General features: G+C 39.1%; 2 protein-coding genes across 2 annotated transcripts; both read right to left on the reverse strand.

Moving 5' to 3' along the window:
• Window positions 1-5,126: 5,126 nt before the first annotated feature.
• Window positions 5,127-8,933, reverse strand: LOC141826487 (transcription factor MYB44-like). Its single transcript, XM_074713738.1, has one exon. The coding sequence runs from the start codon at window positions 6,291-6,293 to the stop codon at window positions 5,268-5,270; it is 1,026 nt and encodes a 341-aa protein (XP_074569839.1). The 5' UTR covers window positions 6,294-8,933; the 3' UTR covers window positions 5,127-5,267.
• Window positions 8,934-10,338: 1,405 nt separating this feature from the next.
• LOC141826488 (uncharacterized) lies at window positions 10,339-10,956 on the reverse strand. Its single transcript, XM_074713739.1, has one exon. The coding sequence runs from the start codon at window positions 10,930-10,932 to the stop codon at window positions 10,498-10,500; it is 435 nt and encodes a 144-aa protein (XP_074569840.1). The 5' UTR covers window positions 10,933-10,956; the 3' UTR covers window positions 10,339-10,497.
• Window positions 10,957-11,424: the final 468 nt, after the last annotated feature.

Genomic DNA, 11,424 nt, shown 5'->3' on the forward strand with positions numbered 1-11,424 from the left:
AATTCGATATTGCATGACCTTCGTCTTCCACAATCATATTGTGTAAAATAATGCACATATACATGATTTCTTTGTAGAGAAATAATCATGTACCTATAGTCGGAACATGTCATCGAAACATTTCATTAGTGTACACTGTGATTGTATTCAACAAATTCGGTGATTGAACCCTGATTCACTGTGATTGTATCTTGTTCTTTGCGATCCCAATTCGATATTGCATGACCTTCGTCTTCCACAATCATATTGTGTAAAATAATGCACATATACATGATTTCTTTGTAGAGAAATAATCATGTACCTATAGTCGGAACATGTCATCGAAACATGTCATTAGTGTACACTGGCTCAGCAGATAAATATTCATTGACAAGTTGGGTGTGTCTAATTACACGCTTTTTGTTAATCGACCTTCTTCTTTGTGTACTCCCATAATAATTTTGCACGAATTCAACCATTCTAAGTTGATTGTGCACCACCATCATGAATAACGCTTCCCCAAGATCTGATGTTGAATGATTCGTTGTATCTTCAGGAATGTTTTCCATGTTAGGAAGGTTAGGATCTTGAGACATATTAGAACAAATGAAGAGTTTAGTGGGAGGAAGAGTTTAATGGGAGAAAGAGGAGAATAGATATGGTGTGGATAATTGTGAATGCTTCATCTCTTACTTTTATACCAATTTGTAACGGCTAGCTTGTAATAGCTAGTTTGCAATAACTAGTTTGCAGCGGTTAGTTTGTAACGATTAATTTGCAACGATTAATTTATAACGGTTAGTTTGTAACAACTAATTTATAACAGTTAATTTGTAACAATCAGTTTACAACAGTTAATTTTTAACAACTAGTTTATAACAACTAATTTATATATAATATTAATAATCGAAAAGTGGTTTACATAAATACTAAAACACATAACATGAAAATATTAACTACAAACCACATTAAGTTAATAAAACATAGATATGGCAAACCACATTAAGTTATTAAAACAAACAAAGCTACTACATATTCAATTTTTTCTTCAACTGCTCACATATTGCTAGATGGTTCTAAAGTTGTTCATTTGTCATACCTCGTGTGTCCATTACGAGGAGTTGATGCACTGGATGTGTTGGTCTACTTTCTTATTGTTATTATACTTTTTCAAATGTGCTATTAATTGTTGCACAGTCTGACTCAATTCATCAATTAGACTCATTCTTTCTTTGCCTTTCCTCTTTGCTGCCTTTTGTCCCATCGGGCGAGATCGAAATTCTCTATCATCTACATCAATAGTTGTATTAGGATTGGAAGAGTCAGTATGTGCACCTAATGATTCTGTTGTCCGTGCTTTCTTTGTAGCTCGTTGCCCTGAAGATTAAGGAGTGTATATTGGATTATCTTTCACAATCTTCTACACATGTTCATATTGAAAAGTAGATTTAAACGTACTCTTGTATTCTTCATAAGCCTGCACCATCAAATCTTCGTCACTTCATCCGCTTGATTGATCATTGTACTATTTATTGTAGATTCCATTATATCTATTCACGATCTTTTTCACTGCATCCCAATGTGATTTTGCTTTATCCGCAATTCTCTTTTTAACTCCCTTCTCTCGATTGGTATTGTAGTATATCACCACTCGTTTCTAAAAAGACTCATTCTTCTAGCCATTACCAACTACTGGATCTTCGCTCATAATTGTGTAGGTTGCTGCAAGGAGTTTATCATCTACTACTGTCCACACTATTCGCTTGCTATGGTCTCCATTCGATTCATTACCCGTCTCTGTTGCTTGATTGAGAATAATATTATCAAGCCCTATTTCTGTTGAGAATGAAGGAAATTGTGAATAAGAGACTGTATGAAGTGTTTCTATCCCTTTATCACTGTCACTTGCATCAACACTAGCCCTTCTCAATTCATTTAAATGAATCCCTAGTGATTGAAGCAGATTAATTTCATGAGATGGAGCTTGCATAGAATATTGGCTACTGTGCCAATATTTTGGGGGATATGTATAAAATGGAGTTTGATGGTCGCTATTTAAAAATTTTGGATAGCTTTGAAATTTTTGATAATATGGTGGTGGGTATGAAAAATGTTAAATTATATGGGTGTTGTGGAGGAAATGGAAATTGAGGATTGAGGAGATTAGGATGAACTCGAGAATTTTTTCTACTTGAATTTTCGTTGACATTTGGAGAATCCAACAAATCCATAAAATAATGATTAGAATTTGTATCCATCGCTCTCTAAATTTTTGGTATGCAATGATTTTTTTGTGATGAAAGATTGATGAAAATATGATGTATATATAGTAAAAAAATTGAGCGTTGCCCAATGTTTAAAAAAATTGAACGTTGGCAACGTTCTCAAGAAATAATTAAACTTTTGCATTCAATTAAATCGTTGATTGATTATTTTTTTAAAATAAATAGATAATAAAAAAAAATCTACAACGAATACAAATGGATACTATCCTAACCTACAATTAATCCTAACCTACTATCTCATTTTTATTTAATTTTAATTATTATATTATTTTTTATAATAAAATAAGTAGAAATCATCTGACAAAATTTGTTGCCAATCTCTTCCCAAATATACCCTCCAATAGGGAATATTTGATATGTGAGGATATTTAAAGAAATATCCCATCAAATACTCCTATTGGAGATTTTAATAAATCAAAATTTTAAAAAACAATTTTCAATTTGAAAGTCAACCTTGGACACGCAGACCGGTCAAATCGAGGGAACGTGCGGTGATCTCCAAATTTAATTTCCAGCCGCTCATATTAAACAACCCAAAAATAGAAATAAAATGCCTATATATATACATATATAGATATACGACATTTATAATTCCACCGTATATTTAAATCCCTTCCTCCTCCTTTCTCCTCTACGTGCGTGTACCTTCGCAACCACCTCCATGGCTTCCCGTCGCGTTTGCATGCTTCTCCTGGCTCTCCTCACCGTCGCGTTGCTGGCGAGGCACGCCGCCGCCGCCGAAGCAGCCGCCGCCGGCAGCGACCCCGCAGCGACGGGCGATCAAGAAGAGGAAGCGGCCGACAACGTGCCATCGGCGAACGACGACGACGGCGGCGACGAGGCCGATTCGCATGGGTTCGAGTTCGATCAGGAGCTGGTCGTCCTCGGCCATTGATGACGTATCGTCGATAATAATTATCAGAATTTTAATTGTTGCATCGATTCATTCTGCCGTCTCTGGTCAATAAAGTTTGTCAGCGTTTTTTTTACTTAATCGCCCTTCTTTGTTTATATATATATATAAGTAATTTAAATTGAACGACCTTCAAATCCGACTTACACAGTTACACGTGCTATAACTTGGAGTAGTGCCGTCTCAGACTAATCTTTGTCTTTGTTTGAATTGGGTGAGAAAAGATTGTATTAACGGAAAAGGAAAAAGAAGGGAAGAGAAGAAGAAAAAATTGAGAAAAAGTATAATATTTATATTTTCTTTGTTTGTTTGTGGGAAAAAGAAGAAAAATAAAAATTAAATATATAAAATTATAATAATATTCTCATTTTTTAAAATGACAATGTATGTAGAGGATAAAAATTGAGATACAGAATATTTTAAAATAGACGGCATATGCTTTTCGGATAAGTTCATGCTCTTAGAGAAGAAGAAATAGAAGATTAGAGTTATCTATCTCTGTGTCTTGTCCTTGAAAAAATTATGGCGAAGATCAACGTTGACGTCAACATCGTGAAATACGAGCGGTTGGACACTAAACAGTGACAACACGCGTTGTGTGAGGAGTGACGATGCAATGTCGAAATATTTAAATAGATAAATTAATTTAAAATTTAATATTTTAAAATAATAATAAAATTAAAATTAAATATTTTTAAATTTCTCTTCTCATTTATTATAGAGCAGGTCCATATGGTGGGGGCTTTTAGTAAGGGGTCTATTGAGATCGTTAAAGGGACAGATCTGTTGGGATTCAGACCAATAAGGGGTTATAAGACTGTTAGAACAGATAAAACCCATGTATGTCTTTAAAACGATATGATATTGTCCATTTTAGATCTGCGCCCTTATGATTTTATTTTTGAACTCTACCCCTCAAATAAAGAACCACTGGGAGCTCTCCTAATCGTCCCAACGGACCCTTTACTAGGGCCCTTCACATGTCATCCTATAAACTTACTCTGATACCACTGTTAGAACAGATGAAATATATATATATATCTTCAAAATTGTATAATATTATTCACTTTGGATTCATACCCTCGTGGTTTTATTTTTGAATTTTATCCAAAAGGCCTCATATCAATATAGATATCTCTATCTTACAATCAAAAAAAATTTTCATGTATTTTTAACGTGAAACTTTGATTATATCCTAATAATAAAAAATTTGAATGATTCATAAATATGAAAGGATAAAATTTATCATTTTCTCTCTCTTTTTTTTAAACTCACTCTATCTCTAGCTATGAGAGACTATGAGAATCAAAATTCTCCTTTTATTTATCTTTCTTTTTCCTTCCCTACTATATATTTATCTTTCTTTTAATGACTCCACGTGATTGATCCAACGATCATATGAGAAGGTAAATTGAAAAATTACAATTATCACTATGAAAAAGAGTATTATCTTAACTTCATCAAAATTTTATTCTTGTCCACTTTAATAAATTTATTTTATAATAATCAATTCAATCGTCCCCGGCTTCCCTTCCCCTCTCAAATAAAGTATAAGGCGTCGATACGATAAGAAATAGAGAGAGTAGAGTGTGCGTTTCAAGTGTTATCCTGACGTCGTCATCTCCTAGAAGAACAGAGCAAATTCACGCACCTTCCAATTTGCATATTCTTCGAGTCTTAATTTCCACATGCAACGTTTTCAGAGGAGAGGATGTCTTCATGAGTGGGTACAGTAATCCTCACTCAGTGGAACATTATGTGTATCGACCATTCTCTTGACAAAATGGAGAGTTTGATTTGAAACGGAATTTGTTTTGTAGCATTTGGAGTAGTGTAACAGACTCTTTGATTCGTAGGTTGATGGTAGCAGCCTTTCGACAGGTCCCTGTCTTCGACTCATCACCTAAAATTCTCATCGACAATCAAACAAACTGAGTTTGAGGTACTTAAAAGTGTCTAACGATATTTGATTTTATATTTCTGATGAAATTAAAAAGCGACGAGCCATGGAAAAGAAGTCTTCGACAAAAAAAACAAAAACAGAGAAATCTGGAAGCTGCGGAAAACTCGTCGTCGTCGTCTTCTCATCGTTAGAACAAGTTCGAGTCGGAATCGATCTTGATTAGCCCGATGTTCTTGCGGGCTGCGTCGCGAGTGGCGGCGTCGAGAAGCGGCAGCCTCGACATGTAGCTCCTCACTTCGTTGCGGATCATCTCTTGCATCTCCGCCAAGAGCTCCCGGCTGAATTGGAGAGGCGGATCGCCGTCTCCGCCTGCTGGGAGCGGGGCGGCCTCGTCGAGGGACCTCTGTGCGTTACTGCTGGATCCGTCGTTGCTGCTCTTTTTCTGGTGGGATGTGTCGGGCGCTCGATCTGATCCTGGGAGAGCTAGCGTCAGGGACGTCAGGGGATCGTGCTCGTCGACGGAAGGATGAGTGGCAGGAACAGCGGCCGCGGTCTCCGACGTGGAGTCGCGCTGCTGGTCTGGGAAGGGGGGAGAGGAATAGGAAGGCGGCAGCGCGATGCTGCCGGTTCTGGCCACCGGACGGTAAACCGGAGGCGGCGATGCTGCTTCTGTGTGGGTCCGTTGGCTGGAGTCGCTCGAATCGGACCTGGAAGAGCTGTCAGGGTGGTGGTTCAGACGAAATCCCGCGGACGCGAGCACCGGCCCGACGCTGCGCGCCCTCTTCGGCGGCAGAGCCGGAATCTCGTCCTCTCCGTACGCCGGCGCCGCCTCCGTGGAGGTCATCGAGGAGGACTTCCGCTTGAGGGTGGAGTTCCAGTGGTTCTTTATGGCGTTGTCGGTGCGGCCGGACAAGAGGCGGGCGATGGTGGCCCACTTGTTCCCAAAACGACGATGAGCCTGGACGATGGTCTCGTCCTCCTGCGCCGTGAAGGGCCGATGCTCCACCTGCGGCGAGAGCTGGTTACACCACCGGAGACGGCACGATTTGCCGGACCTCCTGGGTATAGACCGGCTGATCAGACTCCAGTTCCTGGGCCCGTGCTGCTCGACCAGCCGCCTCAAGGTCTCATCCTCCTCCGGGCTCCACGGCCCCTTGATCCGCTCCGCCGCCCTACTCCGGCCGACCATCGGAGACGCCAGCGCCGGCGCCATCGGTATCCTCCGACCAACAATCCCAATGAATCAAAAGCTACTCAAATCCCACAATTTACTCGCAAAATCTCAAGAAGAGAGCGGCGATGGCGAAGAAGACAGGGATTAGTTTGGAATTATATAGAGGAGACGGGGGAGTTGGGCGGCGACCGGTAGCAGTCGGTTCGCGTACCGGTTAAAGGGCAGGCGCTGCACGCACCCGCCCGTCTCCACCACCAAGGCAGTTTAATTGGGAACAGCTGGCTGACGCACACGTGTCGCTACCCTCCCTCTTCCTTTTCCCCTCTCGACTCCTTAGGTCAAAGCTGTGCCGTTATCAGACGAAGTTGGCCGAACTCTTCAGTCCGGGTCGGATTCTGAATTAAAATCCGCAGATCCAAGGGGGAAACTCAAAGGCAGGGTATGATTCAGTTTTTTTAAGGTTCGGATCGGGTGCGAGGATTTTCTCACTACCCGACCCGATATGCTCATGGTAAAGGACAAAGTTATGGTTACGTGACGGAGAGGATAAGACGGATGGTGCGTACCGTGTCGTCGTCTCCTACGCTTCGATCTTATCCTCCAACCGCGGTGGTTGACGTCATGTCGCCCCAACCGCCGGAAAATTAAAAACTAACTGGAACGGAGCGTAGGCGTAGCGGCAGCACCTCCGCCACCTCCACCACCACCCGTCACGTAATTCTGTTTCCTCCGTAACTAACAGTCTTCCTCAGGCCCCCCACGTCAACTCATGCCCTTGTCCTTTTGCCTTTCCTTCTCAACAATGGCTGCGAACTTCAGATCCGTACAGCTCACTGTTCTCATATATTTGACGAGAAAAACTGGCCTCGCCTTTATTTATTTTCTATGCACTTTGGACTTCACCAAGCAGGAAGCAGCCCATTGGTTTGATCGGAAGAACTTTCAGACAACTTGTTCATAACTTTTGGTGCCGTTCTTCGTATTTGCAAAGGCTAGGAGCCAATGTTGGTAAGCATGTAAGCAAAATTGAGTTGCTTTTCCTTGGAGGTTGAGGGCATGCTCTAAGTTGGCTCTGCTTTGGTGGTACAAGAAGGAAAGATGGGGGAAAAATGAAAAGAGAAGGTGCTAAAGTAAGGGTTGGTTGTGATAAAGCATATTCCTTTCTTAGCGAGCTCAATCTATCGTTTAAGGGCAAGTTGGGTGAAGGGATCCAATGTTACATGTCATCATGCACTATGTATGTCTCATTCAATCTTCTTGTTTTTATGTAGAACAAGAATGTGTAGGGTGGTGATGAAAGTCTAGTAGGTAACAATCTGAAAGGCACTGCTAATGGCAATTAGGATAATGAGTATATGTTCTTGAATACAATTAGCATTTAGTTTAGTTATATAAGATGAACATGATCATGAACACAGAATTAAAAAATTCTCTTAAAAATATGACAAAGTATATGTATCTTCCCAATCATCGCTGATAACACATGCAATACAAGGGAGATCAAAGACCAAATCATCTGTGGTATGGCACTTAAGATTTTTGCTACTAGTCAAGATCTATCAAACTCAAAAAGTACCATTCAAGTTCAAGATTTGACAGCAATTTGTAAACTCAAGGTGAATAAAAGTTCGACTCAAGGAAGTTTAAGCTGATATTTTAGTGTACTCAATGTGAAAACCTTAAAAGTAAACTTGTAAACCGAACTAAACATTCAAATTGCAAAATAGCATGTGTGCTAGTATTGTTAATTTAATTGCCTGCATACCATTTTTAGAACTTCTTACATGATATTGGATAAACCCGAATAAACACAAACAGTAATGGCAAGAAACAGAATATGAGACTTGGATAATAGATTAGCAAACATATATCCATAACCAACCAATATGTAGAAAGTGATGGTTACTTATTATTACCCTTCTTGAGACCATATGTAAATTATATTAAGTTCCAATATATTGTGTGCTCAAATTTCAAGGACCTGAATAGTCAAATTTTATTTTGAGAATATAATGGCAAAAACAGTATCTAATATATGTTCAATACCTTTCCAGTATGCGTAGAAAATGAGGATACTTGTTTTCTTTTCTTTCTTATGACCATAAGTAAACTACAATAACAAGCTCATACTGATGAAGTTTATCAATCAAGTTGAAGCATGGGTTTCTCAAATCTAACAGATAAGAACCATCAACACATTGATCAAAATATTGATAATGAAAACTAATCTGTAACTGAAGATATTTAAGGGACCATCACAATATATTCAGATAAGTTTTTCTTACATAGATTTGGTTTTGTGAAGAAATATTACCTTTGTGGGATCATTTGTTGTTCTTCTCACCCTCTCTGACAGCCTTATGTAACCAAAAGACCAGAAGACTGAAATAAATGGTCTCATAAATCTGCCCTCATTTTGTGTTCTTTTTTGTTACTCCAAAATTTGTATGTATCAAACATAAAATTGAGAATGGATCATTCATTTTATTCCATGAATCGAATTATAGAATATTTCATTTCATTCCATGTGCCAAACTAACAAGTAGATATTCACATTCCATTCCTAATCTATTTGACTCCCTGATGTTGTCTTTACTTAGATGATACAAGGAAAGAAAAGAAAGGAAATAAATAAATAAATTTCTCTTTTTTTTACTTGGAAGGAAATAGAGAGGATCAGGGATTGCCCAAATCTGGTGGAGAAAAAAAAGTATCGATGTTCCCATCTTCTTTAGTTTTCACTCAAGTAAACAAGAAGAATGGAATAAAATACAAGATAATATACTTCGTTTCTCTTTGTTCAACTTATTTCATTTCCCTCCTACTTTCTCTCTCCAAGCAAACACAATAAAAATAAATAAAACTAAACTAAAATCAAAGTTGGATAAATTTTATACCTAGAGAAACATACTCGTATATTTGTTTTGTTAAAAAAAACTCATGAGAATGTTAAAATAAATGTGCAAAGTTACACGAATGGAAAATATAAAATTAACAATAATTGAAAGTAAATAGGTGCAACTCTGATATTGATAAAATGAGAAGAAAAAAAAGATGGAGATGATATACTTCTCTCTATATAACCGACATTTTTTATAGTTAAACGAGTTCAATTTTATAGAATGAGAGGTATAAGAAGTTAAAAGAAAATATTCACTGGAAGAATAAAATTCATGTAGTCAACCACAAATTGTTGGGATAATCATGGTTTGATGATGATGATGACCCAAACATGATAGGAAAGGATACTTATCCAGATCATATAACAACTATGGGCCCTCTTGCTATGATCGTCAACAACTACTATATATATTTTTTTAAAATGAGTACCCCTATTTTATCCAGTGTTTTCAAGATTTTCAAACTAATCACATCACACAGATCAGATATTATATAGATATATGGTTCCCAACTTGCAAACAAATTTTGGCATGCTATTTAATGAGTTGATGCTCAATCCAATCAATTGCATAGCTTGGTAATTTAACTAAAATTGGATGCTGATTCAGTCTAGTTTGTGAAAAATGGTCAGAGATGATCACAAAGTATTTGAATATGATAACAGGCCATAAAGTAAAGACAATAAACATTTTTTAATTCTTCAACCATAGTAATTTTCTATGCTTCTAAAATTATGAATTTTACTTATGACTTTAACAGGAACTCTCTGGTTTCAGTGGTTCCTTGGTATTTTTTATTTGAGAGTTCGTGTACCATCCAACTCCAATTGACAATTGTTATCAGAGCTTTCCTTGTCATGTCAGCGTCAACAAGATAAGAATAACAAAGCCAATATGATATACGAAGGCAAATAGAAATTAATTTTCTGGATAAAATACTTTAAACCTCTCACTTAAATTATAATATCAATTCCACCCTTCATTTTCATACCCGTCACCAACTCCAGCTCATGAGGCCATATAATTAAGGGGCCCACACTCTGACTAATGGAGATAATGGTAAAATAATGGGTATCGAAATGCTAGAAGTACTTGAATACGGGCGGCATCACCCATCGCTCTCTGCTCCGCTGCGCTCATGGCGGACGGTGACGTAGAAACACGAGCACGTTAGCAAAGAAGAGTGAAAACAGAGTAATTTGATTGATTCGGAAAATTGCACACATTAAACACTGGGAAAAAAACAGTTTGGATTTTGGAAAAAAAAAACAATTAACCGGAAACTATTTCGATTTTCACAAAAGGCTACCATAGATACACAAATTTACTACGACGGCGAATCCCTAGGACGCGACCTCGACGCCAACGCCGGCGGAGCGTCGCGGCGGGGAGAGGGGAAGGCGGGAAGAGAAGTTCCGGTACCGGTGCCCATCCCCACCGGTGGGAATGCCCATGTCCTCGTCCTCGGCCCCTTCATCAAAGTTGAGAGCGTAGCTGAGGGGGTCGTACCTGAAGGCACAGGGACCGCGGCTGCCGTTCTGGTGGCGACCGATCCGCGCCACGAGGTTCCGGCAGCGGCCTCCGATCTCCGGCAGCTCCTGCGCCTTCGACCGCAGCCAGATCGTCGAAGACCGTACCAGAGACGCCGGCCGATCGCCCTCCTCGTCACCGGCCACGACTCCGCCGCCGCCGCCGAAGCAGCAGGATCCACAGATCGAGGAGCGAAACCGGTGCATGAGCGAAGGGGAAGAATCCGGTGAGTGGCGGTCGAATTGCATCGAGAATTAGGGATCGAAGGGAAGAGATTGGTTTGGCTGAAGCACAAGTGTGTCGATATTCCGATTTATATCTGCGAAGACACACGGGGAGTTAACGCCGTTAAGGCGACGCTTTAGCGTAGACTCCGCGTGTGGCGAGCTGGAATTGGATAATCAAAATCTCATTTTCACCTCCCAAATTATCTCTTTTTTTCCAAACGCCCTTATAATTTTTCGATCTTCATAATTATACCACAAAATTTGTGAAGATTTAAAAATTTTAAGGGGTAAAATGAATATTTATAAACAGCTGTTAACACGGAGAAAAGAAGACGGCAATTATTCCATTTTGATGATAAACACAGCGATCGTTCCTGCACACTTCTGCTTCAAGTTGACGATAGTTATATTATATTTTCAATACAAAACAGGGGGAAATGAAAATAAAATAACATGATTAAGAAGTGCTTAAGAAATATAAATATTAGTATCATGACTTCCTGGTGATGAACT

The sequence above is a fragment of the Curcuma longa genome, chromosome 4 (assembly GCF_044706935.1).
Source record: "Curcuma longa cultivar G26 ecotype Majalengka, Jawa Barat chromosome 4, ITB_CL_G26_1.1, whole genome shotgun sequence".
Classification (NCBI taxonomy): domain Eukaryota; kingdom Viridiplantae; phylum Streptophyta; class Magnoliopsida; order Zingiberales; family Zingiberaceae; genus Curcuma; species Curcuma longa.

What these genes read in the sequence shown, in the direction of transcription:
- LOC141826488 (XM_074713739.1), bottom strand. Translation starts at nt 10,932, where the DNA reads ATGCAATTCGACCGCCACTCACCGGATTCTTCCCCTTCGCTCATGCAC.
- LOC141826487 (XM_074713738.1), bottom strand. Translation starts at nt 6,293, where the DNA reads ATGGCGCCGGCGCTGGCGTCTCCGATGGTCGGCCGGAGTAGGGCGGCG.